The 14,712-nt window shown below is 44.7% G+C and overlaps 2 protein-coding genes across 7 annotated transcripts in view; one reads left to right on the top strand and one right to left on the bottom strand.

The window, feature by feature from the left end:
* The window catches only part of HNRNPR (heterogeneous nuclear ribonucleoprotein R), a 667,870-nt gene that overhangs the window by 374,809 nt on the left and 278,349 nt on the right, over nucleotides 1-14,712 (top strand). The window lies entirely within an intron of this gene.
* EYA3 (EYA transcriptional coactivator and phosphatase 3) overlaps nucleotides 1-14,712 on the bottom strand; it is a 146,264-nt gene that overhangs the window by 76,340 nt on the left and 55,212 nt on the right. For 3 of the 4 annotated variants that reach the window (XM_032805937.2, XM_032805941.2, XM_032805942.2), the window contains 2 exons: nucleotides 8,315-8,381; nucleotides 1,289-1,431 (listed from right to left, as the gene is read on the bottom strand). In XM_032805937.2, coding sequence (XP_032661828.1) covers nucleotides 1,289-1,431; nucleotides 8,315-8,381 — 210 coding nt within the window. The remainder of the gene's footprint in view (nucleotides 1-1,288; nucleotides 1,432-8,314; nucleotides 8,382-14,712) is intronic. The other variant, XM_032805944.2, reaches the window with a different exon arrangement.

Raw genomic sequence — 14,712 nt, 5'->3', positions numbered from 1 at the left:
CCAACTCTCTTAGGTTTACAGTCAGAGAGGCAGTTTTGGCCCCTACTGTAGAAGCTCTGGTGAGACGAAGAGCATGTTACTCTCTGTAAACTAGCCCATACACACAGACATGACATACACACATTTCAGTAGGCTACACAAGTATTGTAAGACAGCAGTGAAATGCTAGGCATCAGGATTGGTTAAACAGCATAACCAAATGTAATGATGCATCTTTTGGGGTCCTCTGTGGGGACTGATCCCTGGACCATGGATATAAAATTATGAGCCACTACCACTTAAGCTGAATAACTAGATCTCTTCAAATGGACGGAGCTGCAGAGTACTATGTGGTCCAGCAGCTAACGGGTGATAAAGCCACACTGTTTTCATGTAAGTTACCGAAGCAAACTGCCATCCACACACTAGAGGTGGGTGGCAAGGGGGGGGGGGGGGGGGTGTTCAAAAATCGGAACACAGTCCAAAAGACAGGATTGAGTTTTGTTTCCCTCATTACTTTTGAGACAATCTTACTATTTCTGGGGAGTCTAACTTATAATTTTTTAATTTGGGGGGTTCGCAATATTAGAAAATGAGGAAATCCAAAGGAAAATTCAGTAATACAATCATTCATGACACCCTGAAATGGCTAAGGCAGAACTTTAATGTTACTGCAATGTAACCATCTGTTTCAGTGGCTTAATACATAACAGGAGCTATGGAGCTAAATATTATTATTAGCTAAGTAATCTCAAAGACAGCATAACAGACAATCTATATCCAGTGAAATGCAAGGTGAGGCAACAGGTTTTTTAATACTAATCAAAAGGCCAGTACTAATGTACCAGCAAAAAGAAAAGAAAGATGATACCTAGTGGAGAGATGTTAGATAGAGCAACACTGGAGAGGTCCTTTGTCCCATTTCACCTGGTACATAAATCAGCACTGAAGCAGTCAAGTAATAATCTGAGAAAACTCTGATCCTCAAGTATCAAACATCCCTGCAGTCAGCTTGCCAGTTCCCCAGAATTAACTGTGAGTACATCAGATTTTTTACAAGATCTATTGAACACATCCCCATCACAGAGACAATGCACTTTAAACCTGAACAGCTGTCAACTAAACATGCTATTCCCTCATTTCCAACTGTTCTATTATTGAAAGCCAAGCCTGCGGTCTCTTCTGTAAATTCTTCTCTCTAACACACCTGGGAAGTTTGCTGGAAAAGCAATGGGCATAGGAAGTACAATTATATACATTGTTTGAAGAGACAATTTAAAACTTGACAACTTTTCTGTTGACTCCTTACCAAAAGGAGGTAGTCCGTAGGTCTGGGTTGTCTGAGGGTAGATGGCATAGGGCTGAGTCTGCTGTAGCGCTTGGTACTGAGTCTGACCAGGATAAGGGGTCATCGTTTCCGATATAGGTACAGAAAGGATATGTGCATATGGCCTATAAAAATAATTAAAATGTTCATATTATGCAGCTGTCATCATGCACATACTAAAAGGGTGCTTTAGAAACATGTGCTAATTATAAATACAGGGATGTGTACTTTTTAAGGAATTTAGGAGGATAATATAGCAGCTGACAGAAGCTCCTGGATCTGATTTTCCGCCATGCCAAGCACCCACATCTCCAAATGAAGTCTTAGAGAGATATGGGTACTCAGCACCTCAAGGAAGTCAGGATGCTTTCCTGCAGTTTTTAATAGTGTCAGAAGAGTCGAAGTGAGTTAGTGGCAAACTCCACTGGTTTCAGTAGGATTTGAGCACAGAGTTCCCACAGAAATCCCAGCCAGTATCATTAATATCAATTAATCAAAGGGATACACAGTTACAAACGTTTAATGGTTAAAAAAGTAAAAAATATTCCAAGTTAATGAAAGCCATCCCATCTGCTTGGCAACAAAGCAATACCTTAGAGCTTGTCCATACTACAATTTATGAGTGTTTTAACACATTAATACACGACTGCGATATGAGGTTATGAGACTGCATGAAAGCAAATATGTAGAATTAACATATCTAGAAATTATTGTGCAATGGGAGAAAATACTAAAATCTACAAGTATAGAAGAAGGCTGGGGCATCCTAAGACGAAAATCAAGGTGATAGCAATTTGTCTTAAAACAAGGTAAAGAACAAGCAGATGACAATGTGGCTTGAAGCTCTGAGCTGAGGTTTAAAAAACTGTACTGAAGTGACAGAGCAGGGAGCAACTGAACAAGAATACACAATCAATAAAGGCATTCCAGTATCACAGTGAAGGGCACAGAATCTGGACAGAATACATGATAGGGAAAGAAAACAGCAGAATGAGCTAATGGTAGCTAATAAGGCTAACAATAAGAGAAGGGTTTTATAATAAGGAGCAAGGAAAATAAACTAGCATGAAAGTAAGGCCACTAATAAATTAGGAGGGTGAAATATCAGTAACACCTCTTAAATGGCTTACTGAACGTTTTTTTAAAATCTAGTTTCATCAAGAAAAATAAAGGAGAGGTTTGGACAGTTAGGAAGTAATGAAGACCAAATATTAATAAGAAGCAGGCAAGGGAACACTTAGGATTTCTGTGAGATCCATTTCTCTACTTTCCGGATGAAAACACATCCTACGTTTATAAGCTTACCAAACCATTATTTATGAAAAATTATGGAGTACTGGGGAGGTACCAGAGGATGGTGGGCAGGGTGGAGAAGGCGGTATCGATCCTCAAAAAAGGAAAGATAAGTGATCCTAGAAATGACCAACAGGATTCAACCCCTAATAAAATAGAACAAAATATGTAAAGTAAATGGTAAACATCTAGGCTGAGGTTTTCAAAGGAGGCTAAAAGGGCCTCAAGTCCCAGTGACTAGGATTGGAATACCTAGCTCCCTTTTGAGAAAAACGTCAAACAATGTACAAAGAGAACACTGGAGATGTAACACATCTGATTATTCCCATTTCCTTTACATTTGATGCTAACAGCTCCTTTTCCCAGGTATGCAAGTGCTTAGATGTCACCAATGCCTAAATAAAAAGGAGACAGTTGAAGCTAAATATTGGTGAGATGGAAGGCATGATCCTGTTGGTATCCAGGAAGTGGGTGGGCGAAGCTCGCCCACTGCTAAAGGGCCTCCCCCCAGCCTAAGGGGAGGATCCACAGGTCTGTGATACCAAATAATTGTGTGGAACAAACAATGAAAAAAACAGATCGGCGGTGAGGTCATAGGGCTAAACGAAGGGAACCTGATGGGGATACCAAGCAGAGAACCCTGGACAGCGCCCACTGCTCCTCGAAGGTGTCAAGGGAGCCAGTGGATGCCGCTCAGAGGAACTCTGTCTGGATGCGTGAATGGACGGAGGGGCAGAAATAGGCCCCACAGTCACACGAAATCCCGTCGGCCAATCTCCTCTCCCTGGTTTTGTAGATGGCTAGTTTGGCCAGGGCCAAGAGGAGGTTAATAAGGAAATCCCGCAACTTTGTGGGGCCACGTGGGTAGAGGGAAATATCTATAGGAAGTAGCAAATACCATAACATCTTCCATCAAGGGCATCCATTTTCCAATCATCAAAATGATATTCAGCGTACTGCTCAGAGTCCCTGACTGAGATCAGGGCCCACTGTGCTAGGTGCTTTACATGTATACAGTAAGAAACAGTTGCTGCCTTGAAGACCTTCCAATCTTAGACCCAGCCTTACCAACTTATGCAAATGGTTAATTTTACATAAGTGAAACCACTGATTTCAGCAAAATTTCTCACATGGCTAAAGTCAAGCAGGTACATGTTTACAGGACATGGGGCTAAACCAACAAGACATACACCAGGTAGAAGAAAGGGAGTATTATCCCCATTTCACAAATGGAGAACTGAGGCAAAGAGAAACTGAGTGACTTGGCGAGGGTCACACAGGAAATCTGTGGCAGAGTGAGGAACTGAACTCAGATCTTCTGAGCCCAAGAGGGGCCTTCCTAGATACCTCACTGCTACCAGATATCCAGGTAACCACGGCTGGTAAAGGTATCTTTTTTCATCTGTGGTAAATCAGGTGGATGAGGACCTGGTTTTGTGACCTGTGCACTGACAACCTTCGGGCTAGATACTACAATGCACCGCCAACCTGGGAATGAAGGCTTGAGACTGAAAAGGCTTGTTATGGTTCAGAAGGCAACAGTTTGCCTGCCCATCAACATAAACTGCCGGGTTTCCTACTTTTGACCCTTTGACCCTCACACCTGTCGTCCTTGTTTTTTTCTGCTGTCCCCCATAATTATTTGAGACCTGGGCTCAGTGGATCCTCGCCATAGGCTGGGGAAGAGTCCTTTAGCTGTAGGCGGGCTTGCACCTGCCCACCTCCTGGAACCCAATAGGAGGACCCTCTTGCTGGTGTGGAGCTGCTACTACTGGGCCCAGAGCACCCTCTTCAGCTTCGTTTGGGCAAGATTCCCTCCCCACACCCCACTACGTCACCCGCTGGTGCTCTCATTGGAGGCTGTTGCTCCTTGGAGAGGGGGAGTGAGGACCCTGACACTGTTTTGCTATCATCTGTGGGGTCCCTCCTGGCTGTCCGCTGGTTGCTGCTACTGTTGTCTAGAAGCCTGCTGCTGCCTTGGGGAGGAAGAGGAGGAACTTTGCTGCGGGGAGAGCACGTAGGACCACTGCAGGACACTGTGGAGGAGACTTACTGCAGGACAGAGCGATTTTTTCCAGCTTTGCTCTTGTGGTGGTGGTAGCTACTGTTGCTGCGGGGTGGAAGGGGAGCGGCATGAAGCCCTCCCCCAATCCATCTGTCCCTGCCCCCCCCATCACCACTGCTGCCCCCTCCATCACCCCCCACCTGCCACCTGGACCTGTTCCTCATCCCTCCGCTCAGCTGCTTACCTCGTCCCTTTTTCCCTACCATTTGGGACTGAAGCAGCAGCAGCAAGCAAGGGCAGCATTGTGCAAGGACACGTGGGCACAAATGCTTTTCCCCTCCCTTTAGACTTGCCCTTCCCTCCTCTGCTGCTTTCAGCTGATGGACCTCCTCACCCTCTGCTTTGCCCACCAGCCTTCCCACAGCAGTTTGCCCCCTTGCTGCACATATTTGCCCCCCTGCCCTCACACTCAGGTCTCATAGCAGTTTTTCTGTTTGTTTGCCCGCCCTGCTCCAGTCCCTGGGAGTCTGCCAGTTTGCCTGCCCCACCCTCGCCCTTGCAGTTTTCCTGCCCTGGCTTGCTTCCAGCCTGTTCCTTTCTCCACTGCCCTCCGTCCCGCACTGTCCAGTCCCCTCATTAAGTGAGCCCATGTCTCCTCCCTACACACTTGTACCCCTTCTCCGTTTATGTTGAGCCCCTTTGTTCACTGCACCCCCCCCAATGATATTATAGTCCTTCCCTTTCCCAAGGCAGCTGGAGGCACCGGTATTTCCAACACGTGTTGGTAATCGCGCCCCCTCCCCTGCCTTGGTGTCCCCAAGCTCCCTGGCCCCCGTGGTGCCCTCCTCCCCTGCTTGCAGCCTATTGGGGAGGAGTAGTTGGCTTTTCCTCCTTGCCTTTCCCCCCTTTCTGGTGGTGTCCCGTCTGAGAATGGTGGGGGAAATAGCAGGTGAGCCCCCCCAACCCCCGCAGGTTGACCCTGCTGCTCTCTCTCAGCCTGCTCCCCCATCCATCCCCAAAATAACAAACTGCCAGGAACATATCTACCCAGTGTTCCAGACACAGCCCTGTTTCCCCAAACACCTGGTCAAACTCACAGCCTCACCTATCTTACTCCAGAGCCCTGCCATGACAATTTTGCTCTTCAGGGACAACGGAACTGTCAGTAACTAGGGTCAAGAATTATTCAGGGTGCTAAAAGGACCAGAACTAGAAGCAACAGAATAAAATTAAGAGAAGGAACAATAAAGATGAATATGAGAGGACATGTCCAGTTCCTGTTAGACTGTGAAACAGTCTCCAAAGGGAAGTGGAGGAAGCTCATTCACTTGGAATATTTAAGACTAGAGAAAACAAAGCACTGGAGACAACAGGGAATCTTTCTGCACTCAGCTACGTGAATCAGATCATAGGTACAGATTTCAAAAGGACATAAGTGACATGGGAGCCTAAATCCCACTGGAAATCTGTGGGGCTTTGGCTCCTAGATCAATTAGATGCATTTGGAAATTTTATCCCTTTCCTTTCGTTCTCTCCAGTGTGTCTGATTTTATACATAAGGAAACTACACCTCTACCTCGATATAACACTGTCCTTGGGAGCCAAAAAATCTTACCACGTTATAGGTGAAACCGTGTTATATTAAACTTACTTTGACCCACCAGAGCGTGCAGCCCCGCCCCCCAGGAGCACTGCTTTACCGCGTTATACCCAAATTTGTGTTATATCAAGTGGCGTTATATCGAGGTAGCAGTGTATATTTCATTTTCACTCATGTCCAGTTTGTTCATTCACTGAATACCTTGGGCTTGAGTCTATAATATCTTACATTCTCAGTCATTACCAAGTGACACAATACCTTAGCAATCACGAAAGGCCCAATCCAACTCCCATTGAAGCCAATGGCAGCTTCATTGTGTGCTGGACTGGGTCACATATGCAGCAATGCCAATTTGTTGTATATAAAAATACCATTCTGCAATGTTAAAGGTTCTGCTAAAAGTAGGCTGAGATGGGAGGAGGGAAAGGTTAACATAAGAAGGGACATAGTAGGTCAGACCAGTGTTCCATCTAGCCCAATATCCTGTCTTTCAGCAGTGTCCGATGCCAGGTACTTGAGAGGGAATGAACAGAACAGGGCAATTATCGAGTGATTCATCCCTTGTTGTCCATTCCCAGGTTCTGGCAATCAGAGACTAAGGACACACAGAACATGTGACTGCATCCCTGCCTACCTTGGCTAATTAATTTTCATTGTCTCCATGAATTTACCTATTTCCTTTTTTAAACCAGTTATAGTTCTGGCCTTCACAACATCCCCAGGTAGTGAGTTCCACAGGTTGACTGTGTGTTGGGTGAAAAAATATTTCCCTTTCTTTGTTTTAAACCTGGTGCCTAATAATTTAATTGGGTGACACCTGGTTCTTGTGTTATGAGTAGGAGTAAACAACACTTCCTTATTCACTTTCTCCACATCATTCACAATTTTATAGACCTCTATCATATCCCCCCTTAGTCATCTCTTTTCAAAGCTGAAAAGTCACAGTCTTTCTAATCTCTCCTCATATGGAAGCTGTCCCATACCCCTAAACATTTATGTTGCCCTTCTCCATACTTTTTCCAATTCTAATATATCTTTTTTGAGATGGGGTAACCAGACCTGCATGCAGTATTTCAGGTGTGAGCGTACCATGGATTTATATAAAGGCATTATTGTAGTTACTGTCTTGTTATCTCTCTCTTTCCTAATGGTTCCTAACATTGTTAGCTTTTTTGATTGCCACTGCACATTGAGCAGATGTTTCATAGAATTGTCCACAATGACTCCAAGATCTCTTTCTTGAGCGGTAACAGCTAATTTAGACCCCATCATTTTGTATGTATAGTTGGGACTATATTTTCCCATGTGTATTTACTTTGCAATTATCAACATTGAATTTTATCTGCTATTTTGTTGCCCAGTCACCCAGTTTTGAGAGAGCCTTTTGGAACTCCTCACAGTCTGCTTTGGACTTTACTATCCGGAGTATTGTCTGCAAACTTTGCCAACTCACCGTTTACCGCTTTTTCCAGATCATTTATGATTATATTGGTCCCAGTACAGATCCCTGGGTGACTCTGCTATTTACCTCTCTCCATTCTGAAAACTGATAATTTATTCCTAACTTTTGTTTCCTATCTTTTAACCAGTTACTCATCCATGAGAGGACCTTCCCTCTTATCCCGTGACTGCTTACTTTGCTTAAGAGCCTTTGGTGAGGGACTTTGTCAAGGCTTTCTGTAAGACCACATACACTATATCCACTGAATCACTCTTGTCCACATGTTTGTTGACTCCCTTCAAAGAATTTTAATAGATTGGTGAGGCATGATTTTCCTTTACAAAAATCACGTTGACTCTTCCTCAATAAATCATGTTAATCTGTGTGTCTGATCATTCTATTTTTTTACTATAGTTTCAGTTTGTCTAGTACTGAAGTTAGTACTGGCCTGTAATTGCCAGAATCGCCTCTGGAGACTTTTTTAAAGACTAGTGTCACATTAGCCATCCTCCAGTCATCTGGTGCAGAGGCTGATTAAAGTGACAGGTTATGTACCACAGTTTGTAGTTCTGCAATTTCATATTTGAATTCTTTCAGAACTAAATCAAAAGTTTTAACAGTTTAGAGAAAAATGCAGTTATAAAATTTAGAACCAATTTTTCAACTTACTTTGCAGAATATAGCTGTGAGGTATAGTCATTTGGTGACCTTGGGATGTAATCAGTGCATGTCAGAACTGAAAAAGAAACATTTTATACAACAGAATTGTAAAGAAAGGATTTTTTTAAATTACACAATTTCCAAAAAAAGTAACAAAACTTAATGAATCACAGTGAAACATTAGCATGTCCCACAATAAGTTCTAACCTGACAAACCATGTAGCTGCTAAGTTTTTGGAGTGCTTTGGATATATGGCTTTAAAAATATTTACAAACATGTTTAAACAGGGTGAAATGTAACTTCCTGCCCCTGCAAATAAGTGCATCATTCAGAGCAACAAGTTGTCCCTTCACAGACGATAAGACCAAAATCTATGGCTTTCACGGTACATTTTGATTTTGGAAGTGTGACAAATCCCCTGAACATTCTACAGTTCTGCACGTGCAACAATGCCTCACTTCAGCATGCACTGCACTGAAAATCCCCTGGAACCCAGGTGTTACCAGAGCACTATGGTGGCTAAGGGATAGAGATACCGCGAGGCCAAGTTGAGCCAGGCTCTGCCCCAAGACCCCTCTCCCCTGCCCCCAAAATACATGGGCCCAGCAGCCCATCTTCTCCCTCTAGTGGCACCACATTAGGCAGGATCCCCCCAACCCATCTCTTCGGGAAGGACAAGAACTCATGGAGCTGAGAAACAGCCTGGCTGCTGCCAGAACAGCTGTAGCAGCAATGGGGAGAGCACGAAGCTTTACCACCTGCTCTGGATCCTTCACATGGCCCTGGCAGCCCACCTCCCCCTTGAGGACACTACATGAGACGAGTTCAGGGGCAGCATAACAGAGCCAGTCTGAAAACACATCCACTTAGCCTCAACGCCTGTTCAGAAGAGCCTGTTATATCTTGTCCTTAGCTATACGGTCTGTAAAAGGGGGTTACTTAGTCAACTATTGCTTCTGTGGGTTATCCATCCTCCTCTCGTGGCTTGTTCACATACAGTAACAGTCTTCTGCTGCCAGCTAATGTAGTTAGCCCTTTAGCTCAAGTAGTATATCTGAGGTGCAGTTCAAACAAGGATAATGTGAAGTTTATTACAGTTGTACATGTCAATGTTTTTAATTTTTTCTGTTAGGAAATTTAAAAAGTTATTCGGATTGCAAGGGCAAGCACTCAAAAGTGCAGAAATTTCATATTTAATGTTCTGCATGTGCCTTATGATACACTCCATAATTACATGGTCACCTACCGTTTTTCCACAAGACCTCTGCCTCATTCAGTGCACAGGGCAGTTGGTGTTCAGGGAATGAATCAGGGCTGCGCAATAAATGAGGTCATTCTAGTCCAGGGGTAGGCAACCTATGGCACAGGTGCCGAAGGCGGCACGTGAGCTGATTTTCAGTGGCACTCACACTGCCTGGGTCTTGGCCACTGGTCCAGGGGGCTCTGCATTTTAAATTTAATTTTAAATAAAGCTTCAACATTTTGAAACCTTATTTACTTTACATACAATAACAGTTTAGTTATATATTATAGACTTCTAGAAAGAGACCTTCTAAAAAAGGTTAAAATGTATTACTGGCACGCGAAACCTTAAGTTTGAGTGAATAAATGAAGACTCGGCATACCACTTCTGAAAGGTTGCCGACCCCTGTTCTAGTCTGTGGGCTCTCTGCCTCATTTGCTCTAGAAGTTGGAAGGCACACAGAGAATGAGGAAGGGAACTGTAGGAAGAAAAAGGATGATCCTGGGGTAAAGGCAGTTAAATGCCACTTAGAACTGGCTTCTATCCTGCCTCTTCCACACACTTCCCAGGCTTCTTAAACCAATATTGTTGGCAGTTGGCCACTGACGGGGAGGGATAGCTCAGTGGTTTGAGCATTGGCCTGCTAAACCCAGGGTTGTGAGTTCAATACCTGAGGGGGCCACTTAGGGATCTGGGGCAAAAATCAGTACTTGGTCCTGCTAGCGAAGGCAGGGGGCTGGACTTGATGATCTTTCGAGGTCCCTTCCAGTTCTAGGAGATAGGTATATCTCCAATAATAAATAAAGACTGCATGCTCCTCACTTTCTGAGTGCCCAATGTGATGACTTGGAGTTCTAGATGTACAGAAGTGCTGAGTGCTCAGAACAGTAAGGGCACATCCACACTACCCGCCAAATAGGCAAGTAGCGTTCGATCTATCGGGGATCAATTTATCACGTCTCGTCTAAACGCGATAAATCAATCCCCGAATGTGCTCCTCGTCAACTACGGAACTCCACTAGAGCGAGAGACAGTAGTGGAGTCGACGGGGGAACTGTGGCCATCAATCCCACACCATGAGGACGGGAGGTAAGTCGATTCAAGATACGTCGACTTTAGCTACGCTAGTCTCGTAGCCAAATTTGCATATCTTAGATCGATCCCCTGCCCAGTGTAAACCAGGCTTAAGTCACATCAATGGGAGCTGTGAGTGCTCACCACCTCTGGCAGCAAGGCAGTGAGATGTGGAGTTGTAGGCACAGGAGCTGGCAGTCAGGATCCTGAGTTCAGATCCTGGTTCTCTCACTGATTCAACATGCGTCCATAAACCTCTTTCTTTGTCTCAGTTTTCACAGTTATGAAATGGAGATGATAAACACTCTCCTACCTCACAGGGAAGTTGTGAATATAAATTCATTTGTGTCTGTGAGGCTTTCGTACTACATCAATGAGAGCCACAGAGGAGCCAATGAGCATATTACTAATTCTGTATTCAGTGTGGGGCTTGGATGGGGCATGGTAAATAAGGCAAAGGCCACACATTGAATGATGAGCATAAGAGCTGCCTCATTCCCTAAGTGAAGTCTGCCCTGTGCACTGATTGAGGCAGGGGTTCTCTGGAAATAATAGGGTGTGACCTTCAATTGACATTTTGACTTTGCAACCAAAATAACTTTCTTTTAACTTAGTGTTTTAGGATGTAGTTTAATTACACGATGTAACCCAGTCTAATATTACAATCCTGTAAACAGTCTGGACTTTGTAGAAGCTAATGAAATAGCTCCCTCTGCTGCTAAGTATTAATTATTGAATGTTGCAGGCTATGAGTAGAGATGACAAAGTCTCAGGGCTTGTCTATACAAAGGGCTAGTGTGTAGCAAGACGGGATGTAAATCTACAGCACACTAGCTTGCCACATACTAACCAGCTGTGCGGGCCCTGCAGCCTTAATCTAAATGTTCCCAAGTGTGCTTTGACCTACTACTAAACAGCAGTAGGTCAAAGTGCACTAGGGGAGAGGAGGTTATTTCCCGGTAATTGGAGATTCTTTGAGACGGGGCCCCTTTCTGTATCACACTGTGGGTTACGCATGTGCACCCATGCAACTGGAGTCAGCATTTGAAAGTAGAGTCCACTGGTCCACACATGTTCCCTGACTTGCCTTGTGCTGCCGGTCAAGGTGATAAAGGGCAGAACAGACAAACTGTGTCTCCAGTTCCTTCTCCACTGTGAATCAGACAGATTCAAAACACAGGGGAAGGGCAAGTGGGTAGTGGAATATAGATAGCAACCACAAATCTCAGAGAACCTGCAGTTACAGGGAAGAAATCTCCTTGTCGTCTTTGAGTGATGGTCCCTATTGTATTCCACAGTGGGTGATTGGCAAGCAGTACCTTAGTTGGAGGAAGGTACAAAGGATGAGGGTGGAAGGGTCGTGCAAAGAACAACCATGCCAAAGGATGCATCTACTGCCGAGTCCTGCACCAAGGCATAATGTATTGCCAAGGTGTGGACAGAACCTCACGTGGCTGCTTTACAGGTCTATAAAAGGCATAACTAGAAGGTCATAGCTTGGAGTGAGCCCATACCGCTACTGGGGGAGGTTCGACAGCTGGTAGCAGAGTATATATCAGCTAGAAATCCATTTGAAAGATTCTCTGGTGGAGCTAGCCTATCCCAATTCTCTCTGCTACCTCCGTAAATAGACTGTCTTACTGGTTTCGTTCTCTGCAGGCAGAAGGCTAGAGCTCATAGATGTTGAGGGAATGGAGATGATGTTCTTCTGCAGATGCGTGTGGTTTCGGGAAGAAAACAGGTCGGTGAATGGATTGGTTAATGTGAAACAGATCACCTTCAGTAAGAATTTCAGGTGTAGGCATAAGAAAACATTATCTTTGTGGAAGACTGTAAATGGCTCATCTGCCATCATAGCATCTGAGTTCCCCGATCCTCCCTGTCAAAGTAATAGCAACAAGAAAAGCGACCTTCATGGAGAGGAGGGACATAGAGAAAGATTCTATTGGCTCAAACTGGGGTTTCATTAATACCAAGAGTATCAGATTCAGGTCCCATTGAGATGCAATTGTTTGAAGAGGTGGGAAGGTTCTGACGAGGCCTTTCAAAAAAATTTAGCAGTTAGTGGGTGTATAAAAATAGAGTAACCTTCGACAGGAGGATGGAATGTGCTGATCGCCACTAGGTGGACTCTCAAAGCGCTGAGGGCAAGGCCCAATGCGTACCAGGACAGAATGTGGTCCAGGATTGGGGGAATACCAGTTGCTTCTGGTAAAACTCTTATGTTGTGCCCAAGACAAAAAACATCTCTACTTAGCTCAGTAATATTGTTTAGTGGAATATTTTCCTACTGTTAGAGAGACTGTCTTGTACCACTGAGGAACATGTCTGTTCTATAGTTGATGCTCATCCAAGTACCATGCACTGATGTGAAGTGGACACAGATTGGGGTGCTTGATCTCGCCATTGCACTGTGTCAAAAGGTCAGGAAGTACGAAATGGGGATTGGTGGCCAAGGCGACATGAGCAGAAGTTTGGGGAAGCAGAATTGTCTGGGTCAGAAGGGGGCACTCAGAATGACCATTGCCTTGTCTCGATGGATTTTGTGGAGCACTTGAGGTAGGAGTGGTACAGGAAGGAAAATATAGTTGAGCTGGTATAACCAAAAGAGAAGAAGGTCCTCATCCTGAGAACAGTAACCGAAGGCTCCCCTGGAGCAGTATGTGGTGCACCTGCTGTTTGTCTGAGAAGTGAATAGATCCTTGGCTGCGGTCCTCCATTGCGCGAAGATGTCATGTAGCACTGCGTTGTGAAGTTCCCACTCATGACTGATTGCAAAATGTCTGCTGAGTGATGTTGTGAGAACATTCTGTGTCCCTGGAATATAGGCTGATCTGATTGGTGATGAACCAGTTCCGGAGTCTGACCACTTTTGAACATAGAGAGGTGGATCTCACTTGCTCGTTGCAGTAAAACACCACGGTGGTGGTGTCCAACATGATCAGGACATGATGAGCGCAAATGAGTGGAAGAAAGGATTCACGTTTTTCTCATGGCTCAAAAGTTCTCGGACACTGATGTGCATTCTGGATTCCTGAAGACTCTATGTCCCTTGTGTGGTATGGTCATCAATATGCGCTCCCCAGCCTACTAGTGACATATCAGTGATAATAGTTCTGTCCGGGGAAGAGGGAAAAAATGGGGACTCCCACACACATACGATGTGGGCCTGTCCACTATAGGAGGGATGATAGAATCTTAGGTGGGACTGTCAGCATGAGGTTCATAGAGTGACAGTTCAGTGAATACATGGACTGAGGCCATGTCTGCAGGTAGAGAAGGTAAAGTCTAATAAAGGGGGTCATGTAGGTGCATGAAACCATATAGCCAAGTAGACAGAGGCACATCTTGGCTGGTACAAAACGGTTGTTTGTGATGCAAGCTATGACAACATTTATTGCTTGAAATCTGTCTGTAGGCAGGTACTCCTGTGCCGTGATAGAGTTTAGGGTAGCTCCAATGAAGTCCAATGACTGCGTGGGGTTGAGGATTGACTTCTTGATGTTGATGCTGACTTCTAGTGAAGCAGGAAGGCTGGGTAACATGAAGATAGATAGTGGGCTTCTTGGCAGGACCTGGCAGCTAGGAGAGAGTCATCAAGGTATGGAAAACCAAGGAGACCATAAAGCCTGACGTGAACCGCTACTACAGAAAATACTTTGGTGAAGACTGAGAGCAGTAGCTATCCCAAAAGGTAGTACTCTGTATTGGAAATGGTTGGAGCCCACCATAAATCTGAGAAAATGTCTATGGGCAGCGTGGTTGTTGATATGGAAGTAAGCATCCTTCATAACCAAGAGCCAAGAACCACATGCCTTTTTCTCAGGATGAAATTATTGCTCCAATGTGAAACTTCAGTTTGCAGATGAAGCAACTGAGGTGGCAGAGACTGAGGTTTGGTCTCCAGCCACCCCTCTTCTTGGGTATGAGGAAGTAAGTAGAGTAGAACCTGTTCCTTGATATGCTAGAGAAACGTGTTTTATTGCTTCTCATTGTAATAAGGAATTCACCTTTTGGGTAAGAAATCTGTTGTTAGAGTGGTCCCCGAAGGGGGGGTCTTGGGTCTTCTTCTCGGGCCAGTGGGACTTA

The sequence above is a fragment of the Chelonoidis abingdonii genome, chromosome 25, assembly GCF_003597395.2.
Source record: "Chelonoidis abingdonii isolate Lonesome George chromosome 25, CheloAbing_2.0, whole genome shotgun sequence".
Taxonomy (NCBI): Eukaryota; Metazoa; Chordata; order Testudines; family Testudinidae; genus Chelonoidis; species Chelonoidis abingdonii.
This window is presented reverse-complemented; position numbering and strand designations above follow the sequence as displayed.